General features: G+C 37.0%; 3 protein-coding genes, 1 long non-coding RNA gene and 1 pseudogene across 4 annotated transcripts in view; 2 read left to right on the top strand and 3 right to left on the bottom strand.

The window, feature by feature from the left end:
* Window positions 1-7,947, top strand: part of LOC133302730 (serine carboxypeptidase-like 29) — a 29,660-nt gene extending 21,713 nt beyond the window's left edge. The window contains exon 8 of the mRNA XM_061502544.1: window positions 7,597-7,947. Coding sequence (XP_061358528.1) covers window positions 7,597-7,947 — 351 coding nt within the window. The remainder of the gene's footprint in view (window positions 1-7,596) is intronic.
* A 1,606-nt stretch (window positions 7,948-9,553) lies between these two features.
* Window positions 9,554-10,484, top strand: LOC133302729 (receptor-like cytosolic serine/threonine-protein kinase RBK1; annotated as a pseudogene).
* A 29-nt stretch (window positions 10,485-10,513) lies between these two features.
* On the bottom strand, window positions 10,514-12,281 carry LOC133302728 (probable protein phosphatase 2C 80). The gene is made up of 2 exons (XM_061502543.1): window positions 12,270-12,281; window positions 10,514-11,146 (listed from the first exon to the last, which is right to left on the bottom strand). Exons 1-2 carry the CDS (start codon window positions 12,279-12,281, stop codon window positions 10,514-10,516), a joined length of 645 nt encoding a protein of 214 aa, XP_061358527.1.
* Window positions 12,282-14,276: 1,995 nt separating this feature from the next.
* LOC133302738 (uncharacterized) lies at window positions 14,277-15,704 on the bottom strand. The gene is made up of 4 exons (XR_009750382.1): window positions 15,592-15,704; window positions 15,303-15,457; window positions 14,698-14,767; window positions 14,277-14,563 (listed from the first exon to the last, which is right to left on the bottom strand). It is a non-coding gene; the product is annotated as an uncharacterized LOC133302738 (long non-coding RNA).
* A 631-nt stretch (window positions 15,705-16,335) lies between these two features.
* LOC133302727 (uncharacterized) lies at window positions 16,336-26,415 on the bottom strand. The gene is made up of 4 exons (XM_061502542.1): window positions 24,970-26,415; window positions 19,948-20,520; window positions 19,107-19,146; window positions 16,336-16,689 (listed from the first exon to the last, which is right to left on the bottom strand). The coding sequence occupies exons 2-4, from the start codon at window positions 20,514-20,516 to the stop codon at window positions 16,336-16,338; spliced, it is 963 nt and encodes a 320-aa protein (XP_061358526.1). The 5' UTR covers window positions 20,517-20,520; window positions 24,970-26,415.
* Window positions 26,416-26,791: the final 376 nt, after the last annotated feature.

The following is a 26,791-nucleotide window of genomic DNA, read 5'->3' as shown; positions in this document are numbered from 1 at the left end:
TTCTGTGAAGGGAGAAAATAAAGTTTGTAAATTAAAAAAGGCCTTGTATGGATTGAAGCAGTCACCTCGTGCCTGGTTCTGAAAGTTTACTAAGGTTATGATAACCTTAGGATATAAACAAAGTCAAGGAGATCACACTCTTTTTTTCAAGCACTCCCAAAATGGGAAGCTTACTGTGCTCCTTGTATATGTTGATGATATTATTATCACATGTGATGATTTTGTGGAGAGACAGATTCTGCAAACATGGCTTGCCTCTGAGTTTGAAGTCAAAGACCTTGGGAAACTGAGATATTTCCTAGGGATAGAAGTAGCTCATTCGAGCAAAGGAATCTTTATCAGCCAGAGGAAATATGTTCTTGATCTTCTCAAAGAAGCAGGAAAGCTCGGGTGTAAACCCTCTAATACTCCTATTGAGCAGAATCACAAGATGTGCTATGAAGAGGAGAGTCCTCCAGTTGATAAAGGACAATATCAACGGCTAGTTGGGAAATTGATATATTTGGCCCATACTAGACCAGACTTAGCTTATGTTGTTAGTGTTGTCAGTCAGTTTATGCACGATCCAAAGGAGAAACATATGCAGGCAGTAGAGAGAATTCTTCAGTATCTGAAAGGTACTCCTGGTAAAGGGTTGTTATTCCGACGTGATGACAATCTATCTTTAGAAGTCTACACAGATGCTGATTATGCTGGATCCGTAACTGACCGTCGTTCTACCACTGGTTATTGCATGTTTCTTTGTGGTAACTTGGTGACATGGAGAAGTAAGAAACAAGATGTGGTCGCCAGATCAAGTGCAGAAGCTGAATTTCGAGCTATGGCTCAAGGCATTTGTGAGTTACTGTGGCTGAAAATTGTACTTGATGATCTAAAAATAAAATGTGAGGGACCTATGAAGCTGCTATGTGATAATAAGTCCGCTATTTGTATAGCTCATAATCCAGTTCAACATGATCGGACTAAACATATTGAGGTCGACCGCCATTTCATCAAAGAGAAACTTGATAGCGGGTTGATTACCACTCCATACATTCCCACTGGGCGTCAATTAGCTGATCTATTGACAAAGGGGCTTCCTTCAGATAGATTTCAAGAACTTGCTAGCAAGCTGGGAATGATAAATATCTATTCCTCAGCTTGAGGGGGAGTGTTGTAAATAGTAATTATGTAGTCATTTATTAGTAATTATGTAGTCATTTATTAGTAATTATGTAGTCATTTATTTGTATTTATTTAGTCCATTACTTGTATATTGGGCCAAGCCCATTAGGTCAAAATTAGGTCAAGAAGTCTCTATAAATAGAGACACCTATGTACAGATTTAAATACAAATCAATAATATTTCATAACCCTTTTTCAAGTCAAAGTTACCCGAAAAGTGAAAGTAAAATTAGAAATATGACTAGAAAAATATTCTAGTTCATTCGGTAAAGTTTGGTATTGAATGGAGGTGTGTAGATAGATAAGTTATTACCCAGTTTATACTTTATAACTCTTTTATTTCTTCTTCCTCCCGCGCCCTCTGTCTTTCTTATTCTCTCTCTCTCCCCCGTGGTTTCAATAGTTGAGAAACGGGTTAGGGTTTTCTCTCTCTCCTCTCTTTCTCACTCATCTAGCCATTGTTAGTATTTGGGTGTCCTAGAGACAATCTTATGATTAAATAAGGACATAGATGTAGACCTTTTTAATATTGTCGCAAATAAATAAAAGCACTATTTATCTTGTTTCATAATTATGTCTCGATATTAATGTTAATATATTATGAATAACTTGATAAACCCCGTGGAATAAAATAGGTATCTCTTGAGTATCTGTGGTGAGATCACAATCATGAGGATTCAAGAATACCAGATGTTTATTCCTAATTTTATGTTTCTAGTCTAGAGATACTGAGAATGGGGTCAGTAATCTCGGGTAAGACTAGCACGACTTATCTACTTGTATATGGATACAAGGTATAGACCTCATGTGCTACAGATATGGAGATGTCTTAGCTAAAGTCGTGGGTGGACCTATAAGGGTATAGCTCGCACTGAACGGACCCTCAAAGAGACTCTATGAGGAAATCTCACAGATAGTATCATTACAGTAATCTCTATATATTTGGGTATGTCTTTCCTCAGACCAGAAGTTATCACTTAGACTGTGTTCTAGAAGGCATGCCTTGATTGTATACCTCGTCTGCCTGAAACATGGAGACTCATAGGTATGCTCTTGGGCTTGTCCTGATAGGGCACAGGGCTAGGGTAATAAGCTGAAGGAATTCGTCAAATCTCTGTGAGAGATTAGGTTATCCTTAAACCGGAGAAATCGGGATGACATTTACAGTGACTCGGGAATCTATGCATAGTAAAAGAGATCATAAGATGATCTGCCTTTAGAGTCAGTAAATTGAAGACTCCCTATTTCATAAAAAACTAACCCTAAACCGCAAGGGTTGATGCGTTTCCTTACCCTAGGTTTTATGGGAAGGTAACCGAGACGAAGGGACAAACATACGGCAACCAAATATGTCTAATAGGATGATCAAATCATTAATCTAACTAGTTCTGGGGCAACAAAGCATTGCTAGTGCTCTGTGTTGTCATTAGATGGGTTGTGGGCTTATTGGGCCCAAGCCCATTTATGTCAGTGGCTAAGTTGGACCTAATGGGTCACACACAAACACCTAATTGTCTAGATGCTCTAGCATTAAAGGTATTGGGCCTAATAATAGTTATTAGCCCAAGAAGTTGTTTGGAACTCCACCTAAAGGGGTGGAGGGCGCATGGATCATTGTAATGGGCTTGGATAGTCCAAGACATTACTAATTAATTTAATTAGTTAAATTAATTATCAAACATTTAAATTTTGAATTTTGGAATTCGAAATTTGAATTTTGAAATTTTGAATTTTGAATTTGAATTTCGAAATTCGAATTTTGAATTTGAAATTTGAATTTTGAATTTTGATATTTGAAATTTGAATTTTGAATTTGAATTTGAATGTTTGAACATTTGAATTTGAATATTTGAATGTTTGAATTCAAATTTTTGAATTTGAATTACCTATGAAAGGTTGTTTCATAACAAAAGGATAAGATGAGATCTTGTTGGAACAAATCACTAGTATCATGAGAGAATCTTTTGGACAAGATCCAAGTAGATTTTGGACATAATCCTAGGCTATATATGGCGCTGATTTGGGCTGTTGGTGAGCAAGATTTGCTCATCAAAATCAGCTCCAGAAGATTCAGTCAGTTGGGAGAAAATCTGAGTGAGTTGATTCAAATTTGAATGCAACTACTCAGATGTATCTGGTCACCTTTTTGGGCTATATGGGGCGCACCATATAGCTGATCTTATGAAGATTTCTGATCAGAATTTTGAATAGGTTTTGAACCAATTCTCAAGAGAAAAATTTGAATGGTATTTTATTTTAAATACTCTCCTCTTATGCGCCTAAGTGGTTAGTTGTTCCTCCAAGGGTTTTTTCTGAAAAGCCTAGCCTATTCTCTCTTCTCTCCTGCGCCACTTGTGAAGCTTTCACATTGAGAGCTTCACTCTTTCAAACACTTTCACCTAGCCTCCATCTTCATTAGAGTTCTTGCACCTAGACGAGTGGGTGGTGTGGATCAACGTTAGAAGGTCTGAACCCTTCAGACCTGCCTTGATCATCTGGTGATTTCACGAACAAAGTAACATCATGCTTTCCTAAAGCATGATCTTGATGTGCATGTATATTCCGCAAAGAAAAATTTTGTTTTTCCCTCTTGCATGCATCGGCCTTCAAGGCCATTTCGAACTTTCAGCCACCAAAACAAAAAGTGCCATACATGAAAGTTTAAGTAGAGATCATGGGGAATCCATCCAACTACTTTGTTTAGGCTGAAAAGGCTTGCGTGAAGAGTTCTTCCTTCTCTCAAATTCGTGGCACTATTCATCCAAGTGCAAAAGTGTGGATTTTGAGTGAGCTTTTCTTGGGTTTTGTTCCTTGGATAAACGATTTGAGGTAAGAAATCCTCATTTTAATGGTTTTATTTATATGATTTAAGTTTGGAATATTATGAGCATATGTTATGGAAAATTTTATAGCTTGGAATTTGAAATTGATGATGAGTTAGTATGGTTTATGATGTTATACTGTGAAATGAGTATGAATATGTGTTGAAATTTTGAAAAAGTCCCTTGCACCTCCTCCCACTAAGTTCAGCCATGGTGTAAAAATTAGGGTTTAATGTTCAAAAATAATTGGACACGTTGTGAAGGTTTATATGTATATATAAGTTTTGAATTGAGTGATTTAATTGAATGACGCTTAGTGGTGTCTTATGTTTTGAGGCATAAATGGATGAATTAATGTGTAAAATGGATTTTATTACCTAATGATGATTATGGTTGTATGATAAGCTTGAATTTGATAGACTAAAACAATGGAATCATGAAATTGGCATGATTTTCTTTATGTGCCTCTTAGCCGTTTACAAATGAAGTATGTTTTTAGAGTGCTTGTTTGTGCGAATGAGTACTTATACGGCCTAAGGACTATATAATTAGATGTATAAACCTTTGGTTGGGTTAGATAAAAAGAAAAATAAGTAAGTTCCTCCTTTAGGCCTTATAAGTGATTATAGCCATTTCCAGAGGAGGTATGTGCTAGGAGTTATTGTTTTGCAAAGAGAGCATATTTTTATGCGTGGAATAATATTCTAAGGTGTATGAACTTTCGCGTTGGTGAAATAAAAAAGAAACTAAGGTAGCTCCTTTGTATGGCCTTAAAATGAGTTTTGGCCATTTTCAAAAGAGGTATACATTTGGAGTTACTGTTTCGCCAAGCGAGAACACTTTTATGCGTAAAATAATTTTTATAGGTGGCTAAGCTTGGGTTTAGGACTAGACAAAAAGAAATCTTATAGCTCCTTTGTAAAGGGCACTCTGCCTTAAATTAGGAAAAATAGGCTTTTAGGTGCTAAGACAAGTAATGAGTGTTCTAAAGGTCTTTTGGGACTATCCTAAGATTAAGTGAATATGTGGAATTTGGTGGGGATTTGTTGAACAAAGAACCACCCACTCATGACTTAATATGATTAAGTAAAAAGAAAATAAATAATAAAGTATGTGTCTTGTATATTTACATGGCATTATATCATTTTATTGAGTTTTGTGTTGAATTCCTTCTCTAGGTGTGCCTAGGGATTGTGAACGTTTGGATTCTCGTGGAGCAAGATAACTAGCTTGTTCTTCAAGTAAGCAAATTGTAAAGCTCCAAGAGGTAAGCTCTATGTTTATGGGGTTCGCTCCTACTCTGTGCTCCGCCATAGTGTACGGGCTGTGGTCAGGTTGTATGATATGTATGAGATATATGATATAGATGCATTTATATAGAGCTATATGATGATGTGATATGATATGTTTTGATGTGTTAAATTTGATATGTTTTGATGTGTTTAATTTGATATGTTTTAATGTGTTTACTTTGATATCTTTTGATGTGTTTACTTTGATATGTTTCGATATGATTTCTGTAATGATTTCTGAACATTGATTTGTTTATGCACTGATGTCCGTTTGGCGTCCTCCCTTGGGACTGACTGTGTATATATCTGTTATATGTTGAGTTCCGTTTGGGGTCTTCCCTTGGGAAGATGTGCACTGATTTCTGCTTGGGGTCCTCCCTTGGGATTGACTGTGTACACCTCTGTTATGTGATGATCTCTGGCCATTGATCCTATGTGCACTGATGCCTGCTTGGGGTCATCCCTCGGGACTGATGGTGTACACCTCTGATATGTTCTGGTTCCGCTTGGGGTTCTCCCTTGGGAACACGTACATTTATTTCCGCTTGGGGTCATCCCTTAGGAATGACTGCGTATGTCTCTGATAAGATATGTATATATGCTCAGTTTAGTTATGATATTTGTTACGTGCGTTGATTTTCGCTTGGGGTTCTCTCTTGGGAAATACTGTGTGCATCTTTGATAAGATATGTGTATATGGTTGTTCAGTTATGATATTTGCTTACATGATGTTTTGTATATTATATATCTGATTGTCATTCATGAAGTGAGCCCAGGGTATGGAGAGTTTTCCATAAACCTGGAGCTTACTAGAGATTCGTCTCTAACCCCATTTGGGGATATGATTTCAGGAAAACAGTTAATTGAAGGGCCCTCATGGGACAAGGACACTACCAATGGCTAGAGGTACTAGTATGATGATATGGAGTTCTGGGTGGCCGGACGCTACTATTTATTATAGATGTTATTTTTGGAGAATATGTACTATTGTATAGTGTTCTATTCATTTTGAGATCATGATGTTTGATTCATTATACAATATATGGTCCGTATATGTTTTGTACATGTGTTCATATTTGATGCATGTACATTTGTGTATTCAGATATGTGCATGTGCTGAAATATGTATGTGGTTAGACATAGTGGCACGGAGCCAGTTATGCATACACGCATGGATGGGTATATAGTCCTTTATAGATATCTGGTATTTCTGAAATTATATATGGTATAAACTGTTTATCAGGAACCTTTGAGGGTGGGATTGGCAAATCCCCAGTTGTCCAATTTACAGATGTTACTCTGTCCGATTTTCCTCTCCGCCCAATAAGAATTAAATTAGAAGAAGTATGCAATATAATATGTCATGTGAATTAAGATTAATGAAAAAGGAAAAAAAAGTTAGCTCGAATTTTCGTAAGTTAAGTCTTACGTTGTTTCTGTTTGTATCATATGTATGTTAATTAAACCAGCTCAAGATGGGGATGTTACAAATTCCACAAGAGAAAGTGGGGGACGGCGAGGCTCTGATACCATGTAAAGAACCAATTCAACCCAAAAGCTTAAGCTAGTGGGTGAGACTACATTAATGGTTTTATATGTCTCTAACACGTCCCCTCACACGAGAGCCCACTGGGCTTGAAGGGTGGACAATGCACAGACCCACCTACATGTGCAAAGAAAGAAATTCCACTAGAAAGAAAGTGGGGGACGGTGATGATCGAACCCGGTACACCGAGACTCTGATTCCATGTAAAGAACCAATTCAACCCAAAAGCTGAAGCTGTTAGGTGAGGGCCTCTTTAATGGTTTATATTATATTCTCTAACACACCCCCTCACGCAAGAGCCCTTTGGGCTTGAAGCGTGGATATGGCACAAGCCCATTTTTGGTCTGCCTTATGCTACACAAGCCCATTTTTTTGGTCTGCTTTGTGTTTTTCTTAATTCCACCTGAAAGTGGGGGGCAGTGAGGATCGAACTCGTGACCTCATGATCACTGAAGCTCTGATATCATGTAAAGAACCTTGGGATACACCACTCCAAAAGCTAGCTCTAAGGGTGGGAGTGTCCAATGTCTTATAAAGGCCACATTAGTTTCTCATATAACCAATGTTGGACTATATATCTCAACACGCCCCCTCACACAAGAGAAAATGGGGGGGGCGTATTGAGATATATAGTCCCACATTGATTATATGAGCAACTAATGAGGCCTTTATAAGACCTTGGGCACTCCCACCCTTAGAGCTAGCTTTTAGGGTGGTGTATCTCAAGGTTCTTTACATCATCATTAATTTAATAAATATATCTTTGTTGCAGGTAGGAAATGCTTTAACAGATGATTTCCATGATCAATTGGGGATTTTCCAGTTTATGTGGTCAAATGGTTTGATTTCGGATCAAACATACAAGCTCTTGAACCTACATTGTGATTTTCAGTCAATAATACACCCATCAGATTCATGTCAAAAAATTAGTAATATTGCTGATAAAGAACTTGGCAATATAGATCCATACAGTATCTTTACTCCTTCGTGCCATGTTAATGTTAGCCGGTCAAATCAGCTGGTGAGAAGAACGCGTGTAAGTTTTCCCTTTCTGTGCTATTATTTAACTGGTTTCTTATTCTTTTCTTATGCTCTTAAGGAGCCAAAAATTGCTGGTCGTTGACAATTTTTGTTTGTTATGGTGCAGTATATATCTTAAAAAAAAATATGGTACAATATTTTGATTCCCCGTTTTTTTTTCTCTCTACATTTTTCATTTTAAACCTAAGAACAATATTATAATAAAAAAATCTTATTAAAGATGTGGTTTGCAAAGGGGCATCTTAATTCTGCCTAGATGAAACAGAGAATTCCTTCCAAATTAATTTATTATTGTAGAGAAAGATCATATCAAAAAGTGAGGACTCAAGTTTATAACAAGATTTCAATTATAATATAAATTAGCATAGAGTTGATATGGTATCCTTATGGTTATGGTACGTAAGACCAAGTGTCAAGCATTTATTATTAACTCAAATTCATAATAAATGTTTGGATTGCCATTAAGTATAACCTGTGGCATATGAACTACAGACATTGACGTGAGGTAAAACATGTTAGTATAGGTGTCCTAGAGACAATTTGAGAGTCAGATGACGCCATGTATGTTGAATCTTTTTCATGAATAATATTTTAGAGCATTTACTTTATTTGTTATTTATCTGTCTCTATTTACAGTTTATTATTATTGTTTTAAGGATAAAGACCCTTGAAATAATCAAAGTGTATTTTGAGGATCTAGGATGAGATTATGATCATGAGAACTTGAGTATTCTATTTGATTATTTGCTAAATATTGTTCCTAGCCGAGGGTCAATAAGAAAGGGCATTTGATATGAGCAAGGGGCAAGAAAGACAAATTATAGATAAGGGATAGGAAATAATCCAATGGTTGAGAATAAATCTGAATTTGTTGTAACAAAATTACTGTTAGTTGATGTATAGGGGGAAAGGGAATTGTGTAAAGGGTGTCTAATATTGTAATCCATTTTCTGTTTAGAATAAACTTCTCATTCTCATCTCTTTCTTCTATTTCTTATCTCGATCTTACTTTTCTCTCATCTTCAACCTCTGTTCTTTAAGATAGGGTCCAAATCCTATCAATTGGTGCTTTCATTCTTTGAATAATGGCACCTGAAACACATATCCAATCTGCGAATGATTGCGTGGAGCAAATCTAATCTGAAGTGGAAGTTCTGAAGGAGCAAGTGTCCAACAAATTTTCGGAGATAACATGCAAGTTTGATGCAATCTTGGCCATCTGTAGAGAACGCAATTGTTTTCCTCGTTCTCTGTCAACAGTGACGCTTCCAACAATAGGGATGTTGCACCCTCTTCCAATTATCGCATAAAGGTACCAAGGTTTGATGGGTCTCTTGATTCCCAAGGCTAAGTCAATCAATTCTTTGATTCTTATGAAACAGATGAAGTGCAAAGACTACGTATTGCTCCTTTTTATTTTGAGGGAGAAGCGCTAACATGGTATCATGAACTCCACAAAAATACCAAGATTACTTCTTGGTTAGGATTTCTACAAGTTCTCCAGAAGCGTTTTGGACAAACAGAGCTCGAGGATTTTTAATTAACCAAAATGTTGCAAAAGGGGTCTGTGGTGGAATATCAGGAAGAATTTGAAATTTTACCCAATGGGTTAGGTGACCTTTCTGATTCCTTCTCGCCACCTACGTTATCTACACACAGGAGATTCTGCAACTCACACTAAACCTATTATGGCTAGTGATGAGAGCGACATTTGTGGCCAGAAAGAGACTCAACAAGTCAAAATCATGGTTGCAACAGAAGTTGTTCAAGGAGTTATATTTGGGGCATTCCCTCGTCATAGAAGGAAAATAATTTCAGTGTTTGGGCAGGCGCAAAATAGTTCAAGATCAAGAGTATTCCAAGCTTCCAAGAGAATGCATGTGCTTCATATTACACAGAACATGATTGGAAAAGGTGGTCATGCTGAAGTCTAGAAAGGACGTTTACCTGATTGTCAAGTTGTAGCAGTAAAAAGGCTAATGAAGAACGAAAAGAAAGTTGAGGACAGAGCTGGTGATTTCTTGACAGAACATAGGATTATTGCTCACATAAATCACACATATGAACATGTCTTAATGGGTTTGGAATTGATCGTGACTTCTACTTTGTTCTACAATTAGCCCCATATGGAAGCCTTACCTCTTTGCTCTTTTGTTTTGAATGCTTGAAGTGGTAGATAAGGTTCAAGGTAGCTATTGGGGTAGCAAAAGGATTGTAATATCTCCATCATGATTGTCCAAGAAAAACTATTCACAGAGACATCAAAGCCTCAAACATATTACTCAACAATAATAATGAAGCTGAGATTTCAGACTTCAGATTGGCAAAGTGGCTTCCAGATAAGTGGGCCCACCATGTCGTCTTCCCAATAGAAGGAACACTCGAATATTTGGCTCCAGAGTACTTTATGCATGGACTTGTGGATGAAAAGACTGATATTTTCGCATTTGGGGTTTTGTTATTGGAGCTCATAACAAGCCGTCATGCAGTTGATCCAAATAGCAGGGAAAGTCTTGTTATCTGGAGTTGGGAGAAAACCATTGATTGTCATAGCCTTGGACAAGGATTGATGCCCTCTAATTTTAAGGTACGAGCAATTTCCCATAATTCTACAGCTGAAGATGTCTTGGATCTTGATTTTGGTGAAACTACCAGCTCAGAATTTCTTCAATAGTATCAGCGTACAAGTTATCAAAAAGTCCATCACTTCCTAACACTAGGATATCCCCTGCCTTTACCGAAATCTTATACTCATGTGCAGAGTCAGGGTGGTCACTGATCTTACTGTTCCCCAATTGAAATGGCACGTTGAAAGAGTGCTGTTGGAAGTGTGATTGAAACAAAAACCTATTATTTCTAAACAACATTAAACCACTATCACCCACATTAACTCCATGCAACACCCCTTCCTTCAGAGTAACAATAGATGCAGTGGACGAACCTTTAGCTTTGGTATTCAAGAAAGCATCGTTCAACACTTTTCTTGGATCAACAAAGCCTTTTTCTGATTGAAGATGAACAGCATTCACAGCCTCTGTCATGAGCTCTCTGGCATATTCACCGGAATCGATCTCTTTCTTGGCCCAACCACCGACCCCATCAGCCACACCCATGGTTCGCTGTTCCTCACAGATGAAGAATGCGTCTTCTCCCTTTGGTTTCTCTGGGTTATCCTTTGGATAGTAGAATTTCTCAACAACCATCTTCAACACCTTCAACCGTTTCTTTGGCTTTTCTTGATGACCAGCGTATTTATCACGAAGACGCTTCTTGATAATCAACTTGGAAGGTTTCAAATTTCAAAGAAAAGAACAGATCGCGCAGAGATAGAAAGACAGAAAGAAAGAAATAAAAGACTCAACGGCTATAACAAGTGTTTGATTCGACCGAATTGAGTGTGGGTTGGGTTTGATAAAAGAAAAGAAATTTGATAAAAGAGATGACAGAAAGAAAAGATGTAGTTACTACAAGAGAGAAATAAAGAAACGACAGAAAGAAAGAAAAGAAAAGATGGCGCATAGAAATAAAGAAAGAACGAAAGAATTTAGTGTGGGTTGGGTTTAATAAAAGAGAGATGTAGTTTGTGTTTGATTCGAGTGACTGAGAGAGAGATAAGCAGCAAAAACATTCAAAGAAAATAACTGATGGCAAAGAAACAAAGCAATGACAGAGATCTGTATTAGGGTTGTGTGTGGGCTTGATAAAAAAGGTCTGTATTCTGTGGTTTGTGTTATTATAAAGAACAAGGGTGTGTGTTTAAACGATTCGACCGACTGAGAGAAGCAAAAGCACTCAAATAGCCCCAACTGACTCACTCAAGGCTATAATCTTCCTCCTCCACCGCTGGGCGCTGGCTTCCCGCTCTATCTTTTTTTCTTTTCTTTTTTTAATATGTTATGTTTACTTTTCTTTCTATTTATAATTGAGTTTATGTTTTATTCAAAATCTTTTAAGAGTTCTTTATTATTATTATTATTATTATATTTTTTTAGTAGCTGTGGGAATTGAATTTAAAAAGTAAAATTACATTTTATAATGAAAAAAATTGTAAAATATCGGTATTGTAAAACTAAACGCTCTCACTCTCTGTCTCTATCACTGAAATGTCCACCGAAATTAGAATATGACCACAGGCTAATCTTTGTTTAGATCTTTTTTTAGAAGATTATATGGAAGCATGTTCTAAGTTTCAACAAAAGTTTCAGTGATTTGTAAAAGTATACAGAATCATGCTGAGAAAATAAACCAAATCATATGGATATCTTTTTGTCTTTTTAATACAGATTATGTTTTATTTAAAGCAAAACTTCAATGATTTACGATTCCAAAATTGAATTTACCGTTAGATATAAAGTGGTCTTAATTAAAGGCAATTAATGGTTGTTTGTCATATTGCAATGCTACCTTAAACTCCATGTAATAATTTTTTTTCTTACACTTCATCTTTTTTTTAAATAATTAGTCAAACGTTTTAATAATTTTTTGTTTTATTTTGAAACAATAATAAAAATTCAATTTTCTCAATTAGTTTTGTCTTACTCATTCTTCCATTTAATTTTTGAAAAAAAAAATTAAAAAAAATTCAAGATTCAATCATTGCATTTTTTTTTCTAAAATTTATTTACTATTCATTTCCTTAAAAAAAAAACTAGCAATTAATTTTTATTTTTATAAATTTCGCTTCTTTCTATATCTCCCAATTATTTTAGAAGAAAAGCAAATACTCAAAAAATTAGGTTACTATTTTTAAAAGAAAGGGTTCAAATTTTCACCATTCCATATACATAATTAGACTTTTGAACCTTGATTTACATTTTTAAAAGACCAATTTGTCAAATAAATTTTTTCTAATTTTATCAAATCAAATAAAATTGATGGCAACTCTTATATTTTTATTTTGAATTTTTTTTATCAATACGAACCCATATGATGCCAACATTTGACGCTCTATTAAAAAAAATTAAAAGAATATAAACAAATGAATAGCACAAATTTGACTTACGCAATTAATAAAAAAAAATTAATATGTTATGTTTACTTTTTCTTTCTATTTATAATTGATTTTATGTTTTATTCAAAATCTTTTAACAATTCTTTATTATTTTTTATTTTTTATTTTTTTAGTAGCTGTTGAAATTGAATTTAAAAAGTAAAAATACATTTTGTAAAGAAAAAAATTGTAAAATACCGGTATTGTAAAACCAAATGCTCCCACTCCCATTCTATGTCTCTATCACTGAAATGTCCACCAAAATTAGAATATGACCGCAGGCTGAGCCTTTTTTAGAAGATTATAAACAAGCATGTTTTAGGTTTAAACAAAACTTTCAGTGATTTGTGAAACTATACAAAATCATGCTGAGAAAATAAACTGAATCATACGGATATCTTTTTTTTTTTAATACAAATTATGTTTTATTTAAACCAAAACTTCAATGATTTACGATTCCAAAATTGAATTTACCTTTAGATATAAAGTGGTCTTAATTAAAGGCAATTAATGCTTGTCATATTGCAATTATTTTTTTTCTTACAATTCATCTTTTTTAATTAGTCAAAAGTTTTAATAATTTGTCTTATTTTGAAACAATAATAAAAATTCAATTTTCTAAATTAGTTTTGTCTTACTTATTCTTCCATTCAATTTTTGAAAAAAAAAAAACATAAAAAAAATTCAAGATTCAATCATTGCATTTTTTTTTCTAAAATTTATTTACTATTCATTTCTTTAAAAAAAATAGCAATTAATTTCAAATTTTATAAATTCCACTTCTTTCTATATCTCCCACTTATTTCAGAAGAAAAGCAAATACTCATAAATTTAGGTAACTATTTTTTAAAGGAACATATTAAGGGTTCAAATTTTCACCATTCCATATACATAATTAAACTTTTCAACCTTGATTTACATTTTTGAAAGACCAATTTGTCAAATAAAATTTTTCTAATTTTATCAAGTCAAATAAAATTGATGGAAACTCTTATATTTTTATTTTGAATTTTTTTGATCGTTACAACAGCTATCATCTCACAATTTCATAAAAAACCCATATGATGCCAACATTTGATGCTCTATTAAAAAAAATTAAAAGAATATAAACAAATGAATAGCACAAGTTTGACTTACGCGATTAAAAAAAATTAAAAAAAAAATCAGTTAGGCGTAAATACATGGCATGAGGGAAAAAAATAAAACAATAAAAAAAGATTCTCATACCATAGATAGAAAATTTGTTTGAAAGCTGCATCATAATTGGCAAATAATTTCACTTAACTAAATACATAATTAATGGACAACATAACAATATGGGCAGTATGATTAAATTAAAATATTAATAAAATTAATATCAAATCTCAACTACTAAATGTAACACTATCCATAACTAAGAATATTTCATATTAAGAGGGTACAAAAGCTCAAATTAGATGCACTTTGGAAAGATCATATGCTGTGATGTGTACAATTTGAGGAATAAGGGACAACATTATTGAGGAAGATTCCATGGAAAAAAACAAATGTAAAAGAATGTAAATTTCAAGAGGCACTGACTAGCTCAAGGGTAGGCATAGAGGTTCCTGCTAAGAAGGCTTTGAAAAGTGCAAGAGCAAGTTTTGGTTTATGCAAAGGAACTTCATGCCCTGCACCCCTTATAGCCACAAACGTGAGTCCAGCATATTCTTGGATCCATCCCTCCAACCTGTTTCACTTATATATCAATGCACTAAACTGAAGTAAACAATAAAAAGGGGAGAAAATAGAAAATTGATGAAGAGAAACCAAGTCATATGAAATAGAAGACAAAAAAAAAAAAATCATTCTAGGATCACTTACCTCCCCATCATCATACCATGCACGCCAAGGGCTCAAAGGTGAAAGCTTGAGAGCATCTATGCTATTAACACTGACATAAGGGAACAAAATATTTAAGTTTGTTGGCAAAGATTGTTTGAGGAGGGAATTAAAGTATACTGTTTTTCAAGTAGATTGGGTTCCAAAGAACTTAATGGGGACATTGACACTCATTTCATTATAACCTTTTTGCTTTTAAACTAAAACATATGTTAACTTAAGATTAAACCAAATCTGTCCCTTAAGTGTCAAAACTGAAAACCATCATGCAGGAAACGAATTTTGAAATGGAAATGGAGACAAAAGTTGGAAAATCTTATGCTATGAAGTAGCTAAAATTATCAAACTAACAAGTAATCACAAAACTTCCCACAGGACTCTAAATTATCAAACTAACAAGAAATAAGACAGCTTTGAGCTAACCATGTCAAGTTGTCAACCTAATGCACAAACACCACACTCAGCTACCTAGTATGAGCCTCTCATTCTTGAGCTAACAAAAACGATAGATGCTGTAAGAAACATTGGTTTTGAGGGGGAAAAAATAATTAAATGTTTATTACATAGTATCATCGGATTGGATCTACCTTCATTACACACAAAGCTGATACATTAACTGGTAAAAACATCTTCCAAAAGCATCAACATCTTTGTCCTTTATGTTATCGTCAACATATGCCTCTACATATATGATCCTAGGAGAAGGTATTCGAGGTCCATTGCACATTAATTACAACACCAGCTGAAGTAGGGAATACCATATTAGAAAGAGAATAATGGTCCTTTGGCAAATACTAGAGAACTTGATAATTCTCCATTAGAGGACTTGGGATCTACATATTTCAAGTGTTCAAATTACAAGGTATATATTTATACCTGTGGAAGCAAAACTTTCTGGATGCCATAGTTAGCATCAGTATCCAAGCGCCCTCCAAGACCTAAAGGAATGGCCTTACTGTATCTGCAACCTCCTGCTGTTGTCATTCCCTGATTCAATGAAATGGCATTTAACATAACATACCAATCATGAACAGGAATATAACTAGAATTATAAACACATTCATTTCTTTTTTGCAGTTATTTACTTCATTTTACCAATCCAAACTTCAAAGCATAAAAGGCATGGTTTAGCAGATTATATAGTTAACTATAATAAATGCTTCATGTATTTCTAACACTTTGGAGGTTAAAAAAAAAGTTTAAAAAAGATGTTAAATTAGTGTTGCAATCAAAAATAAATTAGTTATCAACATCTATAGTTACATACTTTTCACTCATAGAGGAGCAGATATTAAATCTCTAATATCAAACACAAGAAACAGATTAAGGGGGAGGGGATAAGTAACTCATAGATGTGCAATTTCCAGAGTGCTAGCATATACTTAAGCCCCAGTTGGTGCCATTAGGTATCTTCGTACAGTTGCAGTGCTGTCCAAATTTACTGGTCCCAACAAAATGCTAACATGAGGATATGGTGTATTCTCAGCTAGCTATAAGCATGCATAACTAAAGTACGGCCAAGATCATACTTTGAAGAAAGTACATAAAGATCATTTAGTACCTGCAGATTAAACTAGTGAAAGGGTAATTTAGTGGTCTCAGATTCTGAGTCATGAATTGCTAAACAAGAAGAGTACTATTAAGGAGATCCGTGGCTGAAGGTCTTGCCCTTGGTTGTGCTATGCACTTCTCAATGAAAGCCTTCACCTCTGGATCTGAGACTTTGCTCAAGGACTGAGGCTTAATTCCCATGGTGACCTTTTTGTATATCTTGGCGACACTGTCACATTCACAGTAGGGTATCTCCATTGTGACCATTTCAAGCAAACACATTCCAAAAGAGTATATGTCCACCATCTCAGTGTAATCTTCCTCATACAGCTCGGGTGCCATATATTCAGGTGTCCCTAAAATTGAATGTGCAGCATGGCTCCGTCCCACTATAGCAGCCAATCCGAGATCACCAATTTTCACCTTCAAAATGCCAAAGTCAAAAACTAATATCTCAAATTTTAAATTGGCAAGCCAACAATCACATAAAGCCTATCAAATCTGAAGATCTTGTTTTCCTATATTTTAAAATGAGAACTGCTGGTGTCTTTTAGATTTTCTTTCAACAAAAGCTCACTAATCAAACAAATCATTGCTACAAAAAAAAGGCTGCATTGCAGATATATCTATCCAAAGTCAATTCCCCGGAAGCAAAAATAAGTGGAGCCATTCAGTTTTGTTTGCTTTTGATATTTATTTATTCTTCTCAGAAATCGTTTTTTTTTACCACATATAATTGAAGTCTTGGGAGCAAGGATGGTGAAAGAGGTATTTATAAACTTGCAAAGATAAGGGATAAGAAAAGTAAAGACCTCACCCAAGTTAGATGCATCAAGGATGAAAATCAAAAACTTCTGGTGAGAGATGAAGATGTAAATGAAAGATGGTTGAAATACTTCAACAAGCTGTATAATGGGGATGGAGATACAAGCGAGGTGGACTTAGAGGACGCGTGTGATGATATGAATAGAAGATTTGTACGCAGAATTAATACACATGAAGTTAAGGAGGCTTTAAAGAGGATGAAGACTAATAAAGCCTTAGGGCCTGATGGTGTCCCTATTGAAGTGTGGAGAGGCCTGGGGGATGTGGCAATAAAATGGTTGACCAATCTTTTTAATAAGATTCTCCAGACGAATAAGATGCCTGATGTATGGAGGAAAAGTATGATTGTGCCTATCTACAAAAACAAGGGAGATATACAAAATTGTTCAAACTATAGAGGCATTAAGCTAATGAGCCATACTATGAAGTTGTGGGAGAGGGTTATTGAACATCGCTTGAGGAGAGATACCAAGGTTTCTGTAAATCAATTTGGATTTATGCCAGGAAGATGTACCATGGAAGCAATTTTCTTGATGCGACAACTAATGGAAAGATACCGAGAAAAGAAAAAGGACTTGCATATGGTGTTCATAGACCGTGAGAAAGCATACGATAGGGTTCCAAGGAAAGTTTTATGGTGGGTCCTGGAGAAGAAAAAGGTTCCATTAAAGTATGTAAAGGCAATCAAGGATATGTATGATGGGGCTACTACATGTGTAAAAGCTTGTAACGGATCATCAAGTTATTTTCCTATCACGGTAGGTGTACACCAAGGGTCGGCTCTAAGTCCTTACCTCTTTGCCTTAGTTATGGATGAACTAACAAAAGATATTCAAGAGGAAGTGCCATGGTGTATGCTTTTTGCAGACGATATTGTGCTTATTGATGAGAGCAAGGAGGGTGTTAATAGAAAACTTGAATTGTGGAGAAGCACATTGGAATCCAGAGGATTCACATTAAGTCGAAGCAAGACTGAGTATCTGAAGTGTGAGTTTTCTCTGGTACGAGATGAGGACCAAGAACCTGTGCATCTAAATGGTTAAGAGGTACCCAAAAAATATGCTTTTAAATACTTGGGCTCCATTTTACAAAACGGTGGAGAGATTGATGAGGATGTAAATCACAGAATCAGAGCAGGGTGGATGAAATGGCGCAGTGCATCTGCATTTTTGTGTGACCGCAAAATCCCCCTGAAGTTAAAAGGAAAATTCTATAAAACGGCAGTAAGACCGGCAATGCTATATGGAGCAGAATACTGGTCAGCACATAGGCAACATGAGCATAAGATGGGAGTAGCAGAGATGAGGATGTTAAGGTGGATGTGTGGTTACACAAGGATGGATAAGATAAGAAATGAAGATATTCGACGAAAGGTCGGAGTAGTACCGGTAGCCGAGAAGATGAGAGAACATAGATTGAGGTGGTTTGGGCACGTGATGAGAAGACCCATGGATGCTCCTGTAAAAACAGAAGTTTGTTACCAAGAGCTCAACACAAAAAGAGGCAGAGGTAGGTCGAAGCTTACTTGGGGGAAAGTAGTAAAACAAGATTTAATGGAGTGGGATATAGATTGGCGGACAGTATGTCTTAGAACGGAATGGAGAAAAGCTATAAGTATGGTGGAGGGTTAGACCCGCTGTTATTCCTATGTTCCAGATGGTCCCTTTTTAGTCCTTTTCCCCTTCATTTCCCCCACTTCTTCTTGTCCCTTTCTTTTTTACTTTTATTTATTTATTTATACATATATTGTTATTTTATTTTATCTTATTTATATTTTTATTTTATTTGTTTATTTTTATTTATTTATTTTTGGCTTTTTTACTTTTTTACTTTTATTTTTATTTTTTATTTTTTATTTTTTTTTTCAACCATTTTGTATCTTTCATGTGGGTTCATCTACCACCGACCCCAATTAATTTGGGATAAAGGTGTTGTTGATGTTGATATAATTGAAGTCTTGGCAAGTGGCAAACAATTGAAATGGAAGTGATATATAAGAAACGTTAAAATTCAACCTTTTCTATCCCCTGAACTTTTCGCTTTGATAGTTCCAACCTGCATTATGGCTTCAAGGTGGAAAGCTATAAAGTCTCATTAACATCCTAATTGATGAAGACCGAAAAGGTTCTTCAACAGTGAAAAGTGGCTAAAGTTTAAGAATATAAAAAATTATAGAAGAAGTCCGGTCCTTTCTTTTGCATATTAATTTTCTATCCCCTATCGCAGGAATAAAAGAATAATGAAATGCAGAAGTGGAAATATTCCGTTTTCCTAAAACTGAAAGCATATAAGTTTGCACATCAAACTGAGGTAGAACAAACCAGTTATAATTTGGAATTAGATTTTGCAACCTTCAATTTCTCATTGATCCTACTCCTCCTTTGCTGCTCAGCAAGCCTCATACCAGACATCGTGTCCAATTATTGCATTGCTTTGAATCCTTTGAGCATGATTTTTCCACCTCAATGCTAATAATCTCCAAGAACATCCACTAACTTTTGAAATTAAAAATACAGCATAAATGTCCAAATTAAATCAACTAACCGTGTAAACTTAGTAGAAAACTCTCAATATTACCCATATTATCCTCTTCCATATGTAGGATCAAATGATAGTTGGTGCGCAAACTTCACAAGCTCATTGAACTTGGCCAGGTACTCGTCAACAGACATCGAGCCCTGAACCAATCGATCAAACTCCCCCTGCTTCCTCTCCTGCGCATCGTAGGGAAAGTATCTTCCCAGAAAGCATTCCTCGAAGAATGGCCATGTCAAGACACGACCATGCATCTCAAAAGCACAAGAGGTGTTCGTCCACCACTCACGGGCATCGCCCTCCAGCATGTAAGTCGAGAACATCAGCTTCTGTGGGTCTGTACACAGCATGACCCGAAATATCTTGTCCAGCGATCCCAGCCATCTCGCCGCGGCAATAGGATCCAAAGACCCTTCAAACACAGGTGGCTTATGCTTTCTGAAAGCATTCAGCCGGCGATCTATCACATCACGATCCTCAGCAGGCTCTACAAGAGTCTCTCTCGTCTCAGCGACATGAGCAGCACTGCCAAAGTGACTCAAGCTCTCATCCTGAACACTAGGTGGAGGCAGCGGCGGTGGTTGCGGTGGTGGCGGTGGTAACTGGCCTACAGCAGGACCAGCCCTCATCTCCTCCAACATGACTCTCATCATCGTCATGTTCGCCATCATGTTCTCCTCGAGGACATCCTCAATGGTCCTCCGGTTCGCTTCACAAACTTCTTCTGCGGCTATCCGGTTCACCTCGCGATCAGCGTCCATCATTGTCGTGTTGGCCAATCTAGTGGCCTCCCGATCGGCTAACCTAGCCGCCTGCATCTCAGCCAATGCAGTCAGGATAGGATCGGGTTGATCCTCAGAAGTCTCTTGTGTTCTCCCGGACCTTACCATGACTCTGCACAAGTTACACAAATTATGAGTTGATCAGGCCCACGCAATGTGATTACATATGCATTATCATAATAAAATTCGACGGAGTAAACACACAAGACAGACACAACCAAACATCCTAGCTATTGCAATACATACAGGATTTTCCCTCGAACCATTGCTCTTATACCATAAATGTAACACCCCGTATATATCCGGTAAGCATACTACCTGAACTTGAAATAAGCATTCCCCAAACGTGGGGTGAGATCTCTAAACAAGAAATCTCAGCAAGACAAGGGGTCCTCAAGGATCTTCCACCCCAAGCTCACTTACATGTGCAATATAAGTTTAAAAGCAGTTCATCAATATCATTTCTAAAACAGTGCAATGCAGCAGATAATCATGTCATGTGTGTCAATTCTATTCTACTGGCTAGAGAAATGCAGGATTTATATACGTCTAATACACACAAATAGTGCAAGATGCTACTGCATCCATCCCGGATCACCGTCTTGTATGACGCTACATACTCAGGCTTACCGTCAAGATGGAACAACACATGCATATTAAAAGCCATTAACACATAAAGCTCAACAGCATTTCATATATCAAAAGCATGTAACACAGCATGCATATAACCATACCCCCATGGGACATGGTGGAACCACAACATGGCTAAATCGAGGACACGAAAGCTTACCTTGCAAGCTAACACCCAAAGCCAAGAGTCCACAGCTCAAAGTCCAAACACAACATATTCACAATCTGTTATGGACCAATAATATATCAATAAACATGCACCGCAAGCATACAATATTAAGACAACGTCTTTCCATTACGTTTTACGTCTTAAGGCTTTTCACAAGCCATAAGCCCTTAATCACATGATTCTGGCTTACACTAATTAATTACAGAAGTTCAACTTCCTCAAACTAGGGTCCACAAACCCCCAATAGCCTACTGTATGAACAGTACAGCTACTGTTCTTCGAAAATCCAGAATATCCGGATATTCTACGGGGACATATCTGGATATCTCACAGGCAATATCCGAATATCCAATATTCGGATATCACTCTGGCAATATCCGGATATCAATATCCGGATATCCAGATCATCATATCCGGATATCAATATCCGGATATTCCACGACAAATATTCAGATATTTTGCGACAGAATGCAGTTTCTGCATTTTGCGAAGATATCCTTCCAAGGTTCCATTTTTAACACTTCTAGAAGCTTAAACATGCATATTAAGGTTCATTTATGTTCATATGACAGTTGGTTACTTGTTTAACCCCTTAACATACCAAGACTTCATCTTTAAGCAACAAAACTCAAGACCAAGGTTGGTACAACTTACCAGAGCTAAAACTCGGCAAAAAGGATGCTCTTGGAGCTCACACAACAGCTCCAAGGTTCTGACTTGAACACCCAACGAAAATTCCTTCACAAAGGTTGGTTCTTTCACACCAAAGGTCACCACTTGGATGTTAAAATGCCATGACCATGGCTCAACTACACCAACTCCCAAAGTCAGCACCCAAAGGCCCTCAAGACAGCCCATCAACTCAGAAATGGAGCTCACAACACACTCACCCAAGTATTCCCACTAACCTAAGGTGTTTTGGAGAAGAAACCAAGGAGAAAGGAAGCTCCTTGGCTCACAACAATGGAGGAGAAGGTGGCAAGATGGTGGCTGACTCAAGACTCAGCAAAATTCATGTAGGAGGCAGCAATTTATGACCTAGGATCATGTGCACTAAGCTTATATAGTCACTTAACCAATAAACACATAGTATTAACTTTAATTGCTACGCTTAGTATTTTAATCTCAAACTCAGGATTCTTAACCTACTCAATTTTACAAGAATTATCATATTTTTCTTATAATTTTCAGAGCACCTTTCCGGTACGCGCTTTTCATAGTCAGTACCAGTTTCTGGCACCAGTTCTTATTATTTAGACTTGAAACTCGTTTTACAATTCCTACATGTTATTCTAATAATTATCATGCACTTATTATAATTTTCTGGGATACTTTTTCGGAACGCATTTATACCGACTAGCAGAACCGATATCTGCACTTTTCCTCTGAAAAGCGACTTTCAGCATTCTTAATCACTTACTACAATTATTAAAGCCTCATAATAATTATTAGGGTCAATTATGGAATTATTTCCTAATTTCACGGTGTGGGTTCTTACAAGGCCCAAGACCATTTGTTCAGTTTTAATTCTGTTTTTATTTTTATTATTATGGGCCGACGTTAGTTGAACCCTAACCCGGTTTGGATGGGTTTCGTTTAGAAAACTTGTCGACAGTCTTCGTTTGAAAGTTTGTACGATCGAAAAATTGCCTCTGGAGATTTTAATTCAATTTTGTTCTTCTTCTTTTTCTTTTTAATCTTGAATTATGTTTATCTTAGCCATGCTAGGCTAAGCACCCTTTGATCTACCTAAGGGTAATGGATTCCATGGATTAGTCTTGAGAATTTACGTTTTCCTTTAAATCAGATTCGTTTTTCTTCTAAACTCAGATTGATATCGTGCGATTGTGGATATTCAATCTGAGATTCACGATTGCGATTATGAAAAGAGATTAATCGTCAGATTTGATGATTAGATTGATTAACCCTATGACCTTAAGTCAAACAGGCTAATGCTCTATGATTGTATAAGTAGAAGCACAATATTTGACCAAATGCTAAGCGATTGCTTAGACGGGGTTTTCAATTGAAAACAAGGATTCTGATTTAATTGAGATCAATCACGATTCTGGTATCTTTTTATCCGAGAAAAGTTATCCTAAGAATCCTAACCTTAGGTTGATTATTTTAATTACGAATTTCAATTTCAATTTTTACGTTCTATTTTAATTCTTATTCAAAGCGAACAACCCCCCCCCCCCCTGATTTTATGTTTTAATCGCGATTTTAATCCTTGCGATTTCCTTGAGAGACGACTCAGGTTGACGCTCTACTACAATTTTAAGAAACCTGATTTTATTAATTTGCGCAAGTTCGACAACTCGTGTCACTCTTTTCACCAATTCCAGCACCACCCCACCACTCATGAGTCTTCGGTCAAATGGAGCATGAAGGTACCAATTTACTGTTTAATGGAGGGAATATTTTTTGATGTTGTTCCCCTCCCTCGTCTATGAAAGTTTGAAAAATGACTTCAAGAAAAATCTTTTTTGCTTTCCTTGCCTTGTTTCCAAGTTATGCATAAATACTGGTGTCATTGTTCCTCTTCAGAACAATGAAGCTTTCTCTGGATCACCCATCAACCGAACAACAAGGAGCACCTTGCTCAAGACTTTTGGTGACCCTAAATGGAAGCACGCTGAGGCTTATCAGAAATACTGCTACAAACCTGAGCCAGAAAAATAAAGCAAGAAGAGATGAGTAAGAGAATCTTCTTCATCTACCTCCACCAAAAAACTGAAAACCACCACTGCCAAGAAATTAGAGGCAGATAAGAAACCTTCCTCTGCACCCACAAAGTAATCATCATCTACCCTAACTAAAAAGTTAGCTAAAACTACTGAAGGGTCTGAGAAGGTTGGAACCAAAAAGAAGAAACCCTCTGAAGAAGCCCCCTCCAAGCCAACCTCTGTATCTTACCTATCCAAATTAGGTCTACCTCTGCTGCTACTGACAGCAAGAAAAGAAAGGTGTCCACAACATCAATTTCAAAACCAGCCGCAACCAGAGGCGAAAGGAGATCTCAAAGGATAAGGCGGACATTCAGCAGCCAACCTTCCAAGGAAGCAGAGGAAACGATCGCTGAAAAGCCCATTGACCTATTTGAGGTTGAAGTAAAAGATGATGACAATGAGCCTCTAGCAAAGAGGTTGATAAAAAAGAAATATGTAACATCGGAACAACAAGAGGAACCTCCTCAAAAATCTTTCTCCCCCATTTCCTACTCCCTTTATATACCATTTTGTAAAGCATCATCTCCACCACAAAAACAACCACAATGAAAACCTCCTCAGGAACAACTAAGAGGAGAAGAACAAGAGGAACAAAGAAGGAATACTATCTCGTATATTAGAAATACACTGAAATCATGGTTCTATTAATAGGAATGTTGCATTAGCTGAACCCAAAATCTGCACTTCTAGTAAAAGTTGAACACATGCCAAAAAAATGCCCAGCACAAAAAAGAAAGAAAAAAGAAGAAGTAAGACTACAAATAAGGCCTACAGCTAAAACAAGTAACATCGCAGGAATACATACATTAGGTAATTTACATGCAAAAAAATAAAAATGTAAACACAGTTCATTCTCTTATGATGCTCCTAGCACAAGCTCTCGTGCACCAAAAAAAAAAAATTTAATTAAAGAAGAAAAATCAAATATAATAAGTAATGAAAACATTCGGTTATATAGTACTTCCTTTTTCTTCAGCTTTCTGTGCTTATCCTCTATTATCACCCAACAATCTAAATGATTTCATCATACCTATAATTCAAATAAGAAAGGAAGAAACCAACCCTGCCTCAAATCTCATGTTCCAAGCATGTGGATCTTCAAAATATGATGGATCTGTTCCGGATGCTATTTACTTAGGCCCACCAGATGGGCCCAATCGCATAAAGGCCCACTTCTAGAAGACATCATAGGATGCCCCCTCTTCCCATGCACCAGCTGGGCAGGGGTTCAGCATGCCTAGCCTGAAAAGGCTAGACTGGCTAGGTTGACTAGAGCTCTTGCTCTAAATACCCCCTCTCACATTGAGAGGAGGACTTCTTCTTCTCCACTCAGCCTCTACGGCTGTGACTATAGAGAGCTACCTTAGCCACTTCCACACACACCCCCCTTTGTGCACCATGGGAAGCTCTATTAGTGCTTGGTCTCTACCATTGCCACTATGGACACCCCCTATATCAACATACTTCACCCTCACGGGAGACATCTATGTACCACCATGAGTACATTGGCGCCGTGTGTGGGGAACCACAAATTTTGATTCCCATTCTTCTACCGGAAGCTCTAAGAAAGCACGAAACCCTCTTTTCTCCCAGTTTACTAGTCATCCCTTACCCGTCACCGATCCTGACAAGCTTCATCCATAAACCCTTCACAAGTCAGTGGGTTTCCTATCAGCAACCTTATCAAAGAAATAGCCATGACCGACGATCAACCTGCTTATCCTCATCGACCCACCGACCAGTAAGCAGCTCGCCCAACCAAACCGATCGGGATCAGAACCATGACCAACCAGAATGAGAAATCTATCGCCTAGAACCTGGTCGCCCAGAATACGGCCGCCCTTGGCCTCACCCATGTCACCAACCATCAGCCTCGAGGTCCCAACTACAAAGCCTTGTCGTCACAAACAAACCCAAATAGACCGCCCTGAAGAAGGAAAAAACCCATCGCCCAGGTCTGGAAACTCCGAACGCCAGACAAGAAGTTCAAAACTAAATGAACCACATGCAGCACCGAGCTAGCATCATCAGATAGCGAAATCGCCCGATCTTCCGATCCCAAACCCGAACGGCCCGAGCCTGAGTAAATCCATTCAGCGGACTATTCTGGTCCCACATCTAAACCGGTCATCAGTCAGAGAGACCAACCGCCCACCGTAAGTAGCCTTCGTCCCTACCAAAGTGGAAGATGAACATTAAACTGAAAGCCTTCAAGCAAATCGGAACCAACGCCTTCAAACCGAGCAGAAGCAGTCACCGTCAAGAGAAGATCCACTACGAGAAAAATAACTCGGTCCCTACCTGTGGGATACTCATGTATGCGCCCACCTCTCCGGTCGCCTGTTCACCGCCATTACCAACCAGCACCCAATATCCCACCGCCCAAGGAAAAGCCCCACCGTCGATGGGCTCGGTCAGTGCAAGCTCACCTTTGAACTTTGGCGAGCGTCATTTCAAAAGGAGGAATAATCGTAGCCGGTCCCAACAGATAAGTTCATATATTTAATTGATACTTTTCTTTATATATATATTTCAAAGCTGGCAAGACTAGATAGACATTTCAATGCTGCAACCACTTCCTCATGGGGTCCACCTTTTAAATCCGATGACAGAAAGGCGAGGCTTTCTCAATGCCTTGTGCAGAACATTGAGCCTTCCTTATCAATATAAGGCTTTCTCTTTCTCCATTAAATGTTGTGGGGTCCGCCACCTTTTGGCCTAGAAGCTAATTCCAAGTTTTGAAATCCTGTTAAAAAGCTTCAAGATGTGCGTGTTGTAAACCGTGCATACAAGCTAATAAACTTCAAAATATATATATACAAAATATATATATACGTAAAACAACGAAGCAT

This window comes from Gastrolobium bilobum, unplaced genomic scaffold, assembly GCF_033153095.1.
Source record: "Gastrolobium bilobum isolate Gb01-03AN ecotype WA unplaced genomic scaffold, APGP_CSIRO_Gbil_v1 utg1285, whole genome shotgun sequence".
Lineage (NCBI taxonomy): Eukaryota > Viridiplantae > Streptophyta > Magnoliopsida > Fabales > Fabaceae > Gastrolobium > Gastrolobium bilobum.
This window is presented reverse-complemented; position numbering and strand designations above follow the sequence as displayed.